Source organism: Lontra canadensis, unplaced genomic scaffold (genome assembly GCF_010015895.1).
Source record: "Lontra canadensis isolate GAN:19392208 unplaced genomic scaffold, GSC_riverotter_1.0 scaffold184, whole genome shotgun sequence".
Taxonomy (NCBI): Eukaryota; Metazoa; Chordata; class Mammalia; order Carnivora; family Mustelidae; genus Lontra; species Lontra canadensis.
The window spans coordinates 1,779,214-1,796,486 of record NW_022631178.1 but is presented as its reverse complement, the minus strand read 5'-3'; the positions used below and the strand labels follow the sequence as shown (position 1 = coordinate 1,796,486).

The 17,273-nt window shown below is 55.9% G+C and overlaps 1 protein-coding gene across 2 annotated transcripts; it reads right to left on the bottom strand.

The window, feature by feature from the left end:
* Positions 1–4,008: 4,008 nt before the first annotated feature.
* Positions 4,009–17,068, bottom strand: ZNF554 (zinc finger protein 554). 2 transcript variants are annotated; one of them, XM_032847041.1, is made up of 5 exons: positions 17,048–17,068; positions 10,224–10,295; positions 7,669–7,795; positions 5,895–6,092; positions 4,009–5,369 (listed from the first exon to the last, which is right to left on the bottom strand). In XM_032847041.1, exons 2-5 carry the CDS (start codon positions 10,254–10,256, stop codon positions 4,210–4,212), a joined length of 1,518 nt encoding a protein of 505 aa, XP_032702932.1. In that variant the 5' UTR covers positions 10,257–10,295; positions 17,048–17,068; the 3' UTR covers positions 4,009–4,209. The 2 variants fall into 2 exon arrangements, with proteins under 2 accessions (XP_032702932.1, XP_032702931.1); XM_032847040.1 differs by lacking the exon at positions 17,048–17,068 and adding an exon at positions 9,190–9,249 and having other exon boundaries at positions 10,224–10,854.
* Between the last annotated feature and the right edge of the window lie 205 nt (positions 17,069–17,273).

The following is a 17,273-nucleotide window of genomic DNA, read 5'->3' as shown; positions in this document are numbered from 1 at the left end:
GCGTCCCCCGGGGGCTTTGCAGTATGAAGTGCCCGGTGTCCCGAAGGCAACGGAATTCCTGTTTTCACTGAGAAACGGTGGAGTAGTTTGTGGGACGCCCTGGGACAGACCTGAAAACCCTTAATACCCTTAACGGGTGGGACCGGACAGCCAAGGCGCTCCGGCCGCTCGCGCCACGTCCAGATTCCGGCGTCGCCTCTTCCTTCACGAACAATGTTTTTAAAAAGATTTATGGAATAAATTTAATAAACTATTGAAAATAATGATGATATACTTTTTTGCTTAATATGGATTAATAACGAATCCTAAGCTTCCATAAACCACTAGATTCAGAAGTCTGCCCTAGGACTGGGTGGGGGATTGGACCTCCAGCTCCCTGGCCTGCCCTGTGTTCAGATAAACGTCCCGTAAGCAGCCCTCACGGAGGACGTGCGGGCGTGCGGGGGCTCAGTCAGCTGAGCCTCTGCCCTGGCTCAGGTCAGGATCTCAGGGTCCTGGGATCCAGCCCGCATAGGGCTCTCTGCTCAGCAGGGAGCCTGCTTCCCTTCCTCTCTCTGCCTCTCTTCCTGCTGTGATCTCTGTCAAATAAATAAATAAAACCTTTTTAAAAAAATAAAATCTTTTTAAAAAAATAATAAAGGACATGTCATTTCATTTATTAAGGTGAAAAATGAAGCTTGTCTGTGAATTCTTGCAAAACGTTCACTGCAACCAGAGAAAAAGGAAAAAACTATAGTAACCCCCAGGGAAAGAAGTGTGTCAAGGTAGGCTGTGATTCACAGATGGAGGTCTCAAAGCTGCCAGCAGTGACAGGGACAGGAAGGGGCAAGACCCCGTCTCCCTCGGGCAGCCTCTTTGGTGAGCAGGTTCTACTGTCAGGGGAGTCTACACAGCAGACCCGGTTCGCAGGATTTCCACCCCACTTCAACCCCACATTATAAAGCAAAGTGGGAAAGGTGTGGCGGGCGGCATGAAGGCATTCTAACCGCGCACACACCCTAATCACGGGGACCAGAATACGTCACCTCCTATAGCAAAAGGGACTTTGTGAAGTGATTAACGCTCCAAGGTGAGGATGACCCTGGGTTCCCCGGGGTCCCAAGGTCCTCACAAGGGCCTCACAAGAGGGAGGCAGAGGGCGGAGGTCCTCAGAGATGGGCAGACGCCGCGCTCCTGGCAGGGAGGACGGAGGGGGATGGTGGGGGCAAGGAATTTGAGTGGCTTCCAGAGACCAGAAAAGATAAGGGAACACATTCTCCATTAGGCTCTCGGAAAAGAACATAGCCTCACCAGCACTTTGGTTTTGGGCCTCTGACCTCCAGAACTTTTAAAGAAATCGGCTGTTTTAAGTCACTGAATGTGTGATTTGTTAGAGCCGTGGCAGGAAGCTCACACTGTGGGTCCGAACCAGAGGAAAACGGCTCTGGTCACGACACCAAGAACACCGCTTGCCAACCTCATTTTTCCTGAGACAGTGCTGAACTTTCCAGGTGCTCCTTCAACCTGACTCTGCTCCTACAACCCGCCCAGTGTGGAGTGACCCGGCAGGTTTTCAGAGGACTTCGTCTTGGGGTTTGAAATGTAGCACTTTGTAGACAGATGATATTCTGGCGAGAAGTTCGGCCCACGTAAGCATCCTTCTGTGAAATGTTAGGAGGCCTGGTTTTCTGCAGTCCTCCCGAGAGCGTGTGTTAATGAGAATCCCAACCCCGGGAGAAGAGGAGGGGTTTGAAACTGTCCTGCAACATTTCCACAGAACATGCAGTGAGTAACTTTCTGAACACTTGTGTATCTACTGCTAAACTGTACTAAATCCCACCACTTTTCTCAGACCACAGCACGATGAAAGCAGAAACTGAATAAAGACGGTGAAATCTACAGGAAGCCCACAGAAAACACTGCACTCCAGGGTGAAAGACGGGACGCTTTTCCCTACGATCTGCAACAAAGCAAGGAGGTCTGTTCTCAAAACTCCTGTTCAGCCCTGTACTAAAGCACTGAGCCAGTGCAATCAGACAAGAAAAAGAATTTGTTTTTAAGAAGATGGAGAAGGGTATTGAAACACCCAAAAGTTTAAAAAAACATATACTCTCTCTCAAAATACTTTTGAGTCCGAGAAATCAAAACAAACATTGTAAATATATTTTTAAGTAGGCTCCATGCCCAACGTGGGGCTTGAACTCACGACTCTGAGATCAAGAGTTGCACGCTCTACTGACCGAGCCGGCCAGACAACCTTGTAAATACGTATATTGTTAAATACATGAAAACAAAGCTAAACTTCAGCTTGCCTCTGGTTAAATTACTGCCCTTGGATGCTCCAGACTCACATCTCCAACCAAGTGTCAGGTTCTCAGAAGGCCCTGGGGTTGGTCCCTCTTGTATCCTCTATCACAGCAGCATCCTAAGTCCCCCAGAGCACTACCAAAATCCGTAATGATTTAAGAAGAGTGTGTAGTTAGCTGTTTCATGCGCATCCTGGCCCCTTGCTCCATCCCGGGCCTGGCTACACAGTGAGCCAGGCTCACTGCAAAATAAAAACATAGCAGGGGAGGGGATCCTTTGTTCAAAGTTATCAAGACTATCAAGACGGATACAGCAGAGTATCCAACTGCAGAACCTTTCTGAGAGACACACTTGGAAACTGCATATGTCACAACCCACGAGGCCACCCTGCTTCCACCCTACGGGGGCATATGTGCAGGGAGGGCAGAGGTCTTTCTTACGCACAGCCACCTGGCACAAGGAGTTCAGGTTCTCTACAAGTAATTGTTGGAGGCAACGAGGGATCAAGACTGAAAAACAGTGCACTCAGGACACCCCACCGGCCAGTCCTCAGAATGGGACTGAAGTGAGACGCTGACCCAGATGACACACTGTGCCCCAGCACACGTTCCGTGTCTCGCTCAAGACCATCCACAGATCCCTTCAAGAAACACCCATCGGCCCAGCAGGCTCTACACGGATTCCAGATGAGGAATCTCCACTGTGGAGAAAGGCGATAACGCCACTGTGATGGGGTTTCACTTAGCTGGAACCCGACCATCCTCACCAGCTCCCCAGAGAGGGAAGATTCAGATGGAAGTCAGGGGGCTCCCAGGGTAGAATTTAGAAAACATAGCCCGCGCCCCTGCGCCCAAATGTGGCACACACCTTGCCCAGGTTGTTCAAGTTCAGATCCTGGCTCTGCCATGTTCTAGTCGTCTGACTTTGGACAAGTTACCTTATTTCTGTTTCCCCTTCTGTCACGTAGGGACGTGAACAGCTCCCATCTCACGGCCTTGCTCAGATTAAACAAGGAACCACGTGTAAGCGCTAGAGTGAGGCTGGAAACAGAGCAAGCAAGCGACCAGTGAACGTTGACACTGACGCACACCAGAGCTCGTGGTCTCCACTCTGGCAGGTCCGCCTCATGGCGGGGACCGCTCCCAGGCCACCCCAGGCTGCTTCCACTTCCCCTGTCCCAGGACCTACTGCACTGCATCCATCCCCTCATGACGGCCGCGGTCCTCCCTGACGGGTCCAAGAAACTTGATATCCCTTGGGGTTGTCTGATTTCTACTGACTGTCAAGCCCGTTGCAGCACTACCAAACGAAAGGGCAGAAGGTAGAAAAATCACACACGATCGGGTAATTCTAACAGACAAATTCTGCTCATTCCTCCGCATCCCTGTCCGGCCTCTGTGCCCTCGCACACACATCTTGACTTCCCTGGACAGAATCGCACACACCATTCTGCACTCTTCAGTTTCCACTTCACACCTGAAGCTCTTTCTGTGTTAGCACACATTCTGCTTTGCCGTAGCAGGGCACGAAACAAGGGAGGACCGAGCTGCGGGGCCAACAGGGGCAGGATGACAACGTAAAATACTGAAACAGACCACTGAAACAAAAATACTGAATTTTCAAACAAAAGGCTGAAACAGAGCGTCTTTAGTTTCAACGAATGAATCAATGCGACGATCCGCAGCCAAACCGCACTGCCTGTTAGCGTTCCCGTGCGTCAGTCTCCAAAACGTCAGGCACCGGGCGCGGCTCAGTGTTAATTTTCCCCAGTAGAAGGTCCCTTCTCAGATCTAGACCTCCCTGCTTCTCCTCAAGAACGTGGCCTACGCCTACTTCTTTCCAAGGAGAACATCAGACGGGCAAAACCCAACCCCCTTCCGTAGTGGACGGCTACGAGTCACTTCACAGAGCAGCAAGCGTTCTCTAAAATCCAAGAAGGTGGCTGCTCTGATAGAAAGCTTTCCTGCAGTCAATTATTTTGTAGGTTTTCTGACTAGTGTGAGTTTTCTGGTGGGTGATGAGGGAGGAGCTCTGGCTGAAGGCTTTCCCACACTCAGGACAGCTGTACGGTTTCTCTCCAGTGTGAGTTCTCTGGTGCCTAACGAGGGAAGACCTCTGGCTGAAGGTTCTCCCGCACTGATTACATTCATAGGGGTTCTCCCCGGTGTGAGTTCGCTCGTGTTGGTTGAGCGAGGAGCGATCACTGAAGGCCTTTCCACACTCGTTGCACTCGTAGGGCTTCTCCCCAGTATGCGTTCTCTTGTGCAAGGTCAGGTAAGAACTCTGGCAGAAGGATTTTCCGCAGTCCTTGCATTTGTAAGGCCTCTCCCCTGTGTGAATCCTCTGGTGCTGGGTAAGAGACGAAACCCTGTTGAAGGCTTTCCCACAGTCACTGCACGCGTAGGGCTTCTCTCCAGTATGAGTTCTCAGGTGCCGCGTGAGGGTTGAGCTGTGCGTAAAGGCTCTCCCACATTCCTGACACTCATAGGGTCTCTCCCCAGTATGTATTCTCTGATGCTCACTCAGGGAATGCCTCCGATTAAACATTTTCCCGCAGTGGTAGCATTCATAGGGTTTCCCCGCCGCGTTGTGGGTCGTAATACTATGATTAAATGACTCCCCGCTTTCTGGGTACACACAAGTTCCCGTCCTTTCGTGCTGAGCAAGGGGACTGTCCGGGCTGATGTCTTTTCCGTATTCCTTCCCTTCACACGGCCTCTGGTCTGAATACCCGACCCGACGGTGTTTTAAGAACGGATCAGCTACCAGACTCTCAATATCAAGATCACAGTCATGGAAATGTCCTCCTCTAAAACCTCCTTGTGACAAAGCACGGTCTGAGTTCGTGCTACAGGTTTCCCCAAACGCGTGCCAGGCAGTGGCCTCCTTTGGAGCAAATGCCTCCGCCTGGGCGTACGCCATTTGCCTCAGAAGCCTGCGGGAGTCTTCGTGGTTCTTCTCAAGTTGACCACATTCCCAGTCTTCTCTGGGGAGCTTTCTGGCATCCATGCCACTGGCTGGTTCTTCCTCCAAAACCACCTTCTTATAAACCGACTCTTGGCTTTTCAGACTAGTCTCCAAATCTGAAATAAATTGAGGCGGGGATGGGGAGGAAAGTCTGGCTTAATAACAGTGGGACAAACGTACTTCCAACATATGCAAGGCACATGTGAATTCATGTTCAAATATCAGCACTCAACGGGGAAAACAAGAGAAGATCCTAAGGACAGAAAGCAGGGTAAGAAGCAGGACAAGGATGAAAAACGGGAGAAAAATGTACATATAGAAGGAATGGCTCTCCAAAGGAGGGAGAAGGGGACCGGCAGAGGGAAAGAATCCTCAAGAAAGCAGAGAGGGAAGAGGCGTAACGAGAAACACAGGTGGTAGAGCTTCACAACAGAACTGGGCTGTCTCCTCTCCGCACCCACAGCGGGAGGCAGAAGCTAGTGCACAGGGCAAGGTTGCTGGAGATGAACCGAAGGCCTCTGAGAAAGTGCAAGCAAAGACCTCAATCTTCTCCTGACAGAGTCCAGGCCTCTGTGGGGAGATCTCCGACAGTCCCCAAGATGTCACCCCCAGTCAATGGCACATACCCGCCTGGCTCTTACCTGAACAGGAGGTTTGGGGAGTTCCTCGTGCCCCCATCCACACGGCTTCTCCTGGTTCCCAGTGGAAAGGCACCACTGGTAGAAAGAGTGGACACCCCACCCCTGGGGAAGGACTGGTGGCCTGAGAGGCTTGTGTTGGGGAAAGTGCGCCGTCGCCATCGTCAACGCCTATATCGGAACTCTGGTTCTTCAACGCTCCTGCGAGAGACAAGAGTACGCTGGAGAGGTGACATGTTGACCCAACTGGAGATCTTATTTTCCTAATTAAAAACCTGTGGCTGTTACATTTCCCTGAGAAAGATCTACAAGCGGCCAGCAAGCGCATGAAAAGATGTTCGACATCCTCAGCCATGAGGGAAATGCAAATCAAAACCACAGGAAGACACCACTTCGCACCTAGAGGGATGGTACGATTATTTTAAAAAGCAAAACCAGGGAGCCTGGGCGACTCAGTGGGTTAAAGCCTCTGCCTTCAGCTCAGGTCATGATGCCGGAGTCCTGGGATCCAGCCCCACATCGGGCTCTCTGCTCAGCAGGGAGCCTGTTTCCTCCTCTCTCTCTGCCTGCCTCTCTGCCTACTTGTGATCTCTGCCTGTCAAATAAATAAATAAATAAAATCTTAAAAAAAATAAAATAAAAAATAAAAAGCAAAAGCAGAAAGTAAGTGTCAGAAAGCATGTGGAGAAATCGGAATCCCTGCACTTGGCCTGCTGGACGGTGCTGTGGAAAACAGCTGGAGGGTCCTCGAGGAAGTAAACATAGAATCAACACCTGACCCAGAAATTCCGCTCCTGGGTATGGACCCCAGGGAGCTGAACGCAGGGAGCTGAAGAGCTATTTGCCCACCCACGTTCACGGTGGCCAAAAAGTCAAAACAACCCAAGTGTCCATCTGTGGACAAGCAGATAAATAAAACATGGTCCGTCCCCACGTGGGAACACAGTTCAGCCTCAGGAAGGGACCCTGACCCCTGCCACGATGTGGAGGGACCCCGAGGACACAGGGCTCAAGTGAGAGGAGCCAGACCCAGGAGGACACATCCCGCAGGTCCCCACTCCCAAAAGGTCCCCAGAGGAGTCCCGTCCACACAGAGAGGAGAGGGTGGGAGCGGGGGGCTGGGGTAGGGGTGGGCGGTCACTGCCTAGTGAGTATGGGGCTTCTCGCTGAGGTGAGGAAAAGGTTCTGGAAAGGGGGCTGACGGTTATACAACATCCGGAGTATAATTACTGCCGCTGAACTGTACACCTGAAACGGACTAAGAAGGCAGATCTTACGTTCTACGTAATTTTACCACAAAGAAATTTTTTTTTAAGATTTTATTTATTTATTTGACAGAGAGAGATCACAAGCAGGCAGAGAGGCAGGCAGAGAGAGAGGAGGAAGCAGGCTCCCCACCGAGCAGAGAGCCCGACGCGGGGCTCGATCCCAGGACCCTGAGATCATGACCCGAGCCGAAGGCAGCGGCTTAACCCACTGAGCCACCCAGGCGCCCCTCACAAAGAAATTTTTTAATGATGACTGTAGCCAAGAGGACTCGGGACATTATCTCTGCCTAAGGGGCCCGGTGCGTCTCAGCAGCGCGGACGGTCCTACACCAGAGAAATGCAGCCATTCTGTGTGTGGAAGAGACCGGTGCACCATGAGCTCCCCAGGCACAGGAGCCACCGCCGCCGTGTGCACCCCACAAACCCTGCTTCCCAACCCACTCCCCACACAGCCCGGACACGGAGCGAGCGTGCACAAAGCCGAGGGAGAACTCGCGCTGCGGTCTCACCCAGGGCAGCCAAGTGGGCGCAGGTGTCCAGCATCACCTCTCTGTAGAGCCGTCTCTGCGCAGAACCCAGCATCGCCCACTCCTCGCGGGAGAAGTCTACGGCCACATCCTCCCAGGACAGCGACTCCTGAAACAGCACAGCAGTTCCGCTCAAGAACGGCCCCTCCACCGCGTGCGCAGCCACCGCGCAGAGGGAGGTAGCCCACCTGGAGCGGGCGGCAGCCCAGAGTCAGACTCCGTCAGTGCACAGGCAGGACTGGAACCTGTGGCCCATCGGTTGTTCTTGTTTTTAAGATTTTTTATTTATTTGTCAGAGACAGAGAGAGATACCACAGGCAGGGGGAGCAGCAGGAAGAAGGGAAGCAGGCTCCCCGCTGAGCAGGGAGACCCCACACCAGGCTCCACCCTTGATCCCACGACCCTGGGATCATGACCTGAGCGGAAGGCACGAGCTGGACACTTGATGGACTGAGCCACCTGGGTACCCTAGTGTTAAATGTTTCTGTTTCTTCCACCCAGAAGAAGGAAGTCAGGACACAGGACCACAAAAGTTAGATAAAGTGGGGGCTCCCGGGAGGTTCAGTGGGTCAAGTGTCCAGCTCTTGATGTCCGCTCAGGTCACAAACCCCAGGTCGTGGGATCAAAACCCGGGATCGAGTACCACACTGGGCTTCCCCGCTCTGAGAGGAGTCTGCTGGAGATCGTCTCCCTCTTCCTCTGCTCCTGCTCTGCGTGCACTCTGCTCTCTCAAATAAATAAAATCTTTTTCAAAAATTTTAGGTCAAGTAGGAAAAAACAGGCCTTTTCCAGGCCAGCAGCTGCTGCTGCAACCTCCCCAGGGCACCCCCCAACATTCCCACTGTCCTCTTCCCAGGCGGCTCTCAGGTTAAGCCTGCACCTGCTGAACTCAGTGCAAGGCTTTGAGTCAATCTGCGATTAAATAAAAAGGGAAACGGGTTTTTTTTTTTAAAGATTTTATTTATTTATTTGACAGACAGAGTTCACAAGTAGACAGAGAGGCAGGCAGAGAGAGAGGAGGAAGCAGGCTTCCCGATGCGAGGCTCGATCCCAGACCCTGAGACCATGACCTGAGCCAAAGGCAGAGGCTTTAACCCACTGAGCCACCCAGGCACCCGGGAAACTGTTTTAATGGCTTCGAACTTTGTGGCTAATACGTACGGGTGTACAATTAAAAATGAGTGTGAAATATCACTTCCTAGTTTTTAAATATATTTGTTTTTTTAAAGATTTTATTCATTTATTTGACAGAGATCACAAGTAGGCAGAGAGGCAGGCAGAGAGGGAGGAAGCAGGCTCCCCGAGGAACAGAGAGCCCGATGCGGGGCTCGATCCCAGGACCCTGAGATCATGACCCAAGCTGAAGGCAGAGGTTTAACCCACTGAGCCACCCAGGTGCCCCTATTAAATATATTTATAATAAATAAATATTACTTATTTATTTTAAGTTATGATAAATAAAAATATATATAATTATATTATTGTAATTCCACAATGGATCACCTCAGGCAGGGAAGACGGGAAAAGGTCTCCGTGGGACACAGATTCTTTGCTTTTTGCTGCCTGGTGAGGTTAAAATGGAAGCTCTTTAAATACTGAAAACAAGTCTCCGTGACTCGTGATTTTTATGACTTTTATCTATGGGAGAGCAATGTGGAAAGAGAGGCGATCCCAGCTGGAGAAGTACCATTGGGGTTTTAAAGACGCAGGTCTGAGCTACTGATCCCGCGTGGCCTGGACAGACCAGGACCCCCCAGCCTGACCACCCAGGTCTGAGCGGCTCCGTTCACGTGCACGTGGAGACAAGACAAGAAGGGCCACTGTCCGGCCCTGGGGCATCTCCGCTTTGCTGCTACCAAGGGACAAGCTGCTGGCTGTCTGCGGCCCTGACCTCACAGATCCTGGGGCCGGCACCGGCTCCAAGCTGAAACCTCACAGTGTCCCCAGGGACTCTGTCCGCCTCAAGGGCAGCAAGGCTGGCTTGAAAGCAGGTGTGCCTGTGATGACCAGGACTTCGATGTGGGGGGCCAGAGCAGACTGAGGGCTTCTCCCCGGGGGCCCCAACTGGACAACATCACAGATACTGACTGGACATCAGGGTCACTCACAAACGTCCACAGGAAAGGGCTTGTTCTCCGAGGGACCACCTGAACCCGAGTGGCCAGTCCGCTCTGTATATCTGATGCAGACACTGATCACGTTCCCAAAGCTGTGACTTACGGGACAGGGACCCTGCCTACCGCTCCCCACAAATGTGCTGTCCCAGCCGATGGTGGCCTCCATTCCCCATCTCTCTCTCTCCTGATGCTCGTAGCCTAGAAGTCGGCTTCCCATCAAATGCAGCTGTCCCCAGGCTCTAAAAGACTGATCCAGCCTTAAAAAGGAAGGGACCTTGACCCCTGCCACGAAGCGGAGGGACCCAGAGGCTCACGGGCAGTGCTCCCTCGCTTCCCACGTAGCAAGACATGCAGATCTAGTAGGAGCGCTTCCCCTGGACCCCAAGGACATCGTCAGGGCCGGAGGAAGTCCCCACTCACCTGGGGTCTGGGGGACAGGTACCCAGTAGCCATCCTCTTCTCCTGGGAAAGCAGCTTCCAGAGCCTGCAGAGCTGTGGGAGGAGAAGAAAATGTGAGGCCCAGGCCCAGATCTGTCCCCAGCCCCCAAATCCTGGACCCGGGGATCTCTGCAGGTGTCCCCCCAGCACAGAGTGTGGTCAACGGAAGCCAGGACAGAGACCATGGGCCTTCACGGCTTCTTAGCCCAGGCTTGGACAGGGAGACCAAAGGTCTTGGAAGGTTATGAAATGCACCCATTCCATTCCATTGCAAAGCAGTCTGTGTCCTGGGGCTACTGAAAGAGAAGACCACACACTGTAAGGCTTACCACCACAAGTTGGATCAAGGTCTCAGGGCTGTGCCCCTCCAACAGCTCCCGAAGAGGGTCCTTCCTGCCTACTCCAGGTTCTGGGCACGCCAGCTGGCCCTGGGCTTGTGGCCACGTCCCCGCAGTCTCTGCCCCTGTGGTCACGCGGCTGTCTCTCGGTTCTGTGTCTCTTCTTATAAGGACACCAAGTCCTTGGATTAGGCCCGCCTACTCCAGTATGATCTCACCCTCACTAACAACATCTGCAAAGATCCTATTTCCAAATAAGCTCACATCCTAAGGTTCTGGGGGACAGGAGCTCTGCAGGGGACACCATTCAACCCGGCGGGACCACCCAGGCTCGAACTCTGGTTGGCTCAGTTCTGACGCCCACAGGGGCCCGGGCCCCGGCCACGTCTCAGATTCGTGTCAGCCTTCCCGCAGCCCGTCGGGCTCCCTGACTCTCTCCCTGACATCTATTGCTATATATATGGCCCAACCAAAGCTGGGTCACTCTGAGCCCTCCTTTCAGCCAGGCTATGGCATCTGGGCTTCTGAGTTTGGTTCTGCGTCACCCAGTTTTAGCAAGAGCCCCTGCCTGTGTCCGATTGCCATGGAGCGCTGGCCAGTCTCTCCAAACCCCAGCCAGGTGGGGGGGTCACCCAGCCTGTCTGCAGCACCAGCCCCATCACTTCGGTTTGGCCAGAGCCCCCCGCCCCGATGTGTCCTCTTGGCGACTGCGCACCCGCTGACCCCTCCTGCTCCCTTGCCACAAACCCCCACTTGTCCACGTTGCGTCAGGGACAGAGCCCAGTTCCACCCGGAGGCCCCTGCCCCCTGCCATGGGGACTGAACAGGCTATTTCCAGCGTGCTGAGTGCCCAGCGCTGGCCCCCAGTGACAACATCCTGAAGCGGTCCCCACTGTGTGCCCACCCACCACAGGTGAGCGGCCTGCCCACTCTGGGTGACGTCACACACGCGTAAGGTTGAAATTCTCATGCAGACTCATGAGGAAGGAATGGGGGCCATTTACTGGACACTTGGGAGGGGCCTGATCTGGATTCCTGGATGAAAACTTCAAAAAAACCACCTGTCCCCCATTAGCATAAAATCACCCCAGGAACACCCCAGTAGCCCTCCCTGCAGACAAGACCCGTCACACTCTGCACACACTCCGTTACTGGGGAGACTCCAAGGAGAGGCGGGACGTTGGTCATGCCTCTGAGCACCTGGTTTAACACACGTGTGAACCCGTCCATGCTGGTCCTCCAGGAGGCAGAGCCTCGCCTCCCTCCAAACCCCGCCATCGGTGTGGGTCGACTCAGTGATTTGCTTCTAGCAAACACTGTGATCAAGGAAGACAGGGTAGGGGCGCCTGGGTGGCTCAGCGGGTTAAAGCCTCTGCCTTCGGCTCAGGTCATGATTCCAGGGTCCTGGGATCGAGCCCTGCATCGGGCTCTCTGCTCAGTGGGGAGCCTGCTTCTCCCTCTCTCTCTGCCTGCCTCTCTGCCTGCTTGTGATCTCTGTCTGTCAAATAAATAAATAAAATCTTTAAAAAAAAAAAAAAAGAAGACAGGGTAACCTCACTACCCGAGAAACCGGTCAGAACCCCAGCCCCCTCCCCCACGGAGCCGGGCGATCAAGGCTGGAGTCACCAGCGACGCGGCGTGGACATCAGGTATCCCCGTCCCCACAAACCGCGACCCCAGGGTCATCACGAGAATACACGGATGAACTCAACCCACGGGACCGCCTGCAAACACCGGGCCATGCTCATCCAAAGCATCGAGGTCACGAAAGACAAGGAAAATGTGAGAAACGGCCGCAGACTGGAGGAGCCTGAGAAGACAAGGCGAGGTCACCAAAGGTCCTGCGGGGCCCTGGATGGGGTCCCCGGGCCACGAGGAAGACGGTGGTGGGACATCTGGGGAAATCGGGGAGAGTCTGTGCCCTAGTTCACAGAGCAGAAGCAGTGTCCATCTCTTGGGTGGTTGACTTTTTTTAATCGTGTGGGGCAAGAACATCTAACGTGGGATTCCTCCTCAGGCTGGGCATCGGAGGTCTGGGACAACCCCGCGCCCAGCAAGCCCGGGGCCCGTTCTCCGCACAGCAGCTGTTCGCTTCCTGTCCCCATGCCTCGGGGGCGGTCTCCCAGCTCATTACTGCAGTCCTTACGGCGATCTGCGGTCAGTGATGATGACTCACGGACAGCTCGGATGCCGGCCTGCGTTTACCGGCAGTAAGGCATTTTTAACTTGGGGCACGTCCGTGGTATTTTTGCACATCACGTGACTGCACACCTAACGGAGGGACTCCAGGACAGCGTAAACATAAGTCGTATATGCGCTGGGAAACCAAACAACGCACGTGACTCGCTCTGTTGTGGGTGGTCCAGAACCAAACACGCAACGTCTCCAACGCACGTCTGTATACACGTGTCTGTCGTTCGGGGCTACACGGCGTCCCCTCCAAATTCATACCTTTGAGTCCCAACCCCAGGCCCTCAGAGGGTGACTGTATTTCAAGATATGGCTTTTAAAGAGGTAATTAAGTCAAAATGAGGTCTTTAGGAATGGGCCCTGGTCCCATAAAACTGGTATCTTTATAAGAAGAGTGGACTGGGGGGTGCCTGGGTGGCTCAGTGGGTCAAGCTTCTGCCTTCGGCTCAGGTCATGATCCTGGGTCCTGGGATCAAGCCCTGCACCGGGCTCCTGGCTCAGCGGGGAGCCTGCTTCCCCCCTCCTTCTGCAGCTCCCCCTACTCGTGCTCCCTCTCTCCCTGTCAAAACGAATAAATGACACCTTTTTAAAAAAAGAAGAAGAAGAGAGGCTTGGGACACAGACAGACACACACAGGGCAGGGGAGAAGACGGCTGTCTGACGCCAAGGAGAGAGACTTCGGAATGAAATCAGCCCTGTCGATACCTCAATCTCGGGCCTCCAGCCAGGACGGGGAGAGAACCGCACTCCGCGGCGAGCCCAGCCCCCACACACCAGTGCATCGTGGTGTTAACCCTTCATGGCGGGCCTGGTCTGTATCAACGCGGGGGCTGCGGTCACCACTGCGAGAGAAGCCAGCAGGGGCAGCTGGTGATGGGTACGGGGGGGCCTCTGTCCCGTCTCTGCCACATCCTCCGAGTCAATCGTTAATTCACAACTAAACCTTGAACACAAATAGCACCCTCTCCCCAGAAAGGACTTCAGACAAGAATCCTCACAGGAACGAAGAAGCTGGGCCGAGAGCCTGCCCGAAGGGGAGCTGTGGGAAGGCCCGGGGGACCCCACGTGCCATCTGCTGGCCACTTCCGTAGACCCCAAGTCCCTTCCTAAGAAAGCGCTCGCTCCAGGAAAGACACTCCTGCCAGGGTGATACCCAGAGGACTGAGCAGCACACGGAAAGACGCCCAAGGTTGCAAGTCATCAGGGAGATACAGACCCAACACCCCCCCCCCCCGCTAGGACGACTAGCGTCGGAAAGGCAGGAGCAGGGGTCGGGGAGGACGGGGAGAGATGGAACCCCCCGGGCACCACTGGTGGACACGGACAACGGGGCCGCCGCCGTGGAAGACAGTCTGGCAGTTCCTTGAATGGTCAAACGTGGTTAACACGGGACCCAGGGATCCCAGTCCGGCTCTCGGCCCGAGAGAAACGGAAACACACATCCGCACACACTTGTTCACAAACGTCCACGGCAGCGTGACTCGCAGTCACCCCAAGGTCTGTCAGCGGATGAACGGGGTGCTCTGTCCACACAGCGGATTGCTAGTCAGCCTCAAAAAGAACCGTAGCCCCGACAGGCGCTGCGTGGACGGACCCCGAGCCCACGACATGCAGGGAGGGGACCAGACACAGAAGGCCCCACGGTGTGTGAGTCCACACGTGTGACACGCCCACACCAGGCCCCTGCACGGACGGAAGCAGATTCGTTTTTGCCAGGGGCTGGAGAACAGGGCTGGGAGGTAAGGGATCACAGGTTTCTCAGGGGATGATGAAATGTTCCAGAATCAGACACGGGGATCGCCCAACTCTGTGCATAGACTATACATCCCCGAACTGCACACCCGAAATGGGCGAACCGTAAGGTACGCAGGTCGATCTAAATAAAGCTATTACAAAAGACACAGGCCTGACAAAAAGAGAAAAGCTTGTCAACAGTTAAATATATATGACGGTGTCTGTGGAACACACGTGTAACAGACAGCAAGGGGACCGAGAGCTGGGGAGGACACACCCCAACGGTACCACGGGGGACTGCAGGAAGGCCAGGGGCTGGTTATCGAGGAGGTCAGGATCCGCGATGCTAACTTCCTTACAAACCATTTATGAACTTGAACTGAGACAAACTAGAACAGAAGCTGGAAAACCTAACAGGGGAGGCCGAGAGGATGAGCCGGGAATTCCCGGACAGCCGACTCACTGGGCGTGCCTGGTCTCGGCGGGGTGGGGCAGGGGCCCCGGGGCGGCCACACCCATGGTGAGGATCTAGCAGGACACACGTGCTCTGCGCCAGCAGGCACCTGCCAGTGAGAACACTGCCCCGCCCTGCGTCAGGTCCTCTGTACCATGGTCTCAGGCCTGACCCTCCAGTACCCGGGAAGGTGACCTTCTTTGCAAACAGGAAATTTGAGGTGGTGACTAAGTCGTCCTGGAGTCAAGCGGGCCCTGATACACAATGATGGACGGTGTCCTTGAAGGAGACACGGACACACAGGGACGAGGCCATGCGGCAACGGACACAGAGACAAGGGACAGCTCCTAGCCAAGGGACACCCAGGGTTGAGAGCGATCCTCAGAGGCTAGATGAGGAGGGAGCATCCTCCCCCGGTCCCCCGGAGGGAGCAGGGCTCTGCAGACCCTTGACTTCGGACTCTGGCCTCCAGAATGCGAGAGCGGAGGTTCCCGCTGCGTTGGCCACGCAAGCTGCGGTGCTAAGCTCCAGCCGCCCAGGACACTGACAAACATCAGCGGCCAGAGAGGCAGGGCTCCTGGTCCCCGCCTCAGTTTCACGCGGGGGACCGAACGCCCCTACCCCATCCCCCACACTGCGTGCGTGGGGTTCTGTCTTTGCTCTGGGGACTCTGACTCAGCTCCCGGCACGGGGCCAGGGACCCCCAGCCCTCCCCAGCTCTTCCCAGACCAATCCCCCGCCGCCGTCCTGGAGTTCCAAGACCCTCCTCCTCGTGGTGCACGTTAGGGGCCCCTTGTGTGCCCTCCTTCACCCAAGCCTGCGGTACACGGCTTAGGATTTTCCCTGTCCGTGTTCGAACCACAGAAACTCCTCCTTTCTCCATAGGGAAGGCCGGATGCGGCCCCACCAAGACTTCCTCACAAGAGCAATGAAATGCACCCTAGAAAGGGGAGAGACTGGAGGGACCCTGGCAGACTGATCAGCAGCTTCCTCCTCCCTCCCCTGGCCCCTGTGTCTGGACATCAACGGAGCAGACCCTTGATACCACGAGCATCCCAAAGCCACAGGGTAAGCCAGGGTCTCCCCCAAGCACAGTGATCTCCGACGCCCTGACCTCACCCACGCCATGCCACGAAAACCCCGTGTGACAAGCACACATGTTCCCAGGTATCACCCCCAGTCCCAGAAGAGATCCCCTGGATTCGGGGATTCCACCCGCCCCAAGACGCTGTGTGCCATCCTGAGCGGCCCTCTGGCGGCCCTGGGACGCTGGACACCCTGAGGGCGATGGGGATGGGGAGGAGGGGACACGGACCCTGGGGGTGGGGCTCCCGGCTTCGCGCTGTCTGACCCGTTGAGAACGTTATTCTGCTGAGCGGTGAGCAGGATCTGACTCGGGTCTTCGACTCGTTAACGCAGTCTCTTCCCCTGGGCGCTGTGGACACTGGGGTCGCGGCATTCTCTGGGGCGGGGCCGCCCGCGCTGCGGGGTCCGAACAGCACCCCGGCCCCCCCGCTCGGTGCCAGGCGCTCCGCTCCCCTGCACGACAACCACCATGTCCCCAGACACTGCCCCGGCGGCCGGGGACAGACAGAGTGGCCCCGGCGGCCGGGGACAGGCAGAGTGGCCCCGGGGAGACCCCCGGCTCCCCACGACGTCCGGGCGTCCCAGCCCCGCTCCGCCGTCAGGAGCAAACAGGTTCACGGTGTTTCCCTTCAAGGCCGGCCTGACCCGCTGTCGCCCCGCCAGCAGCGCGCGCCCCCGGGGTCTCACACGCGGGGTCCCCGCGGGGGACGGTTCTGGGAGCTGGGCGACCTTGCCCACGGTCCCGGCCGCCTCCCGGCAACGCCGAGGACCCGTGCCCGGACCCCCGCCCGGACCCCCGCCGGGACCCCCGCACACCTGTCGCCAGGCGCTGCCGGCCAGGAAGGCGGCTGCCCGGCCCCGGGGCGCGCGCAGGTGCCACGGGGCGCGCAGGGCTCGGACGCCACCGGCTCCCACCCCGGCCCTCCAAGCAGACGCGGTCCCACGCCAGCCCGGCCCGCTAACTCCCTCGGGCCCGCGCCCCCTGCCCCGCCCGGTTAACTCACGCTGCGCCGCCGCCGCCGCCGCCGCCGCCGCCGCCGCCGTGCGCCCAGGCGGACTCCGCAGTGCGCCTGCGCACCACACGGCTGGGAACTACAAGTCCCAGGAGCCGCAGGGGTGGCATTGGGTTCCCCCCGTCCTTCTGGGGGCAACGAGAGGACTGACAGCGCCCTCTGCGGGCGGGCGGTGTCTCCGCAGGATGGAGAGGCTTCTTAGTGCCCCTGTGCACAT

Coding starts and splice junctions, on each gene's coding strand:
- ZNF554 (XM_032847040.1), bottom strand. CDS start 10,256: ATGGCTACTGGGTACCTGTCCCCCAGACCCCAG. Junction 6,093..7,668: donor CGCCCACTTGGCTGCCCTGG/GTGAGACCGCAG, acceptor TGTCTCTCGCAG/GAGCGTTGAAGAACCAGAGT. Junction 5,370..5,894: donor TCCCCAAACCTCCTGTTCAG/GTAAGAGCCAGG, acceptor AATTTATTTCAG/ATTTGGAGACTAGTCTGAAA.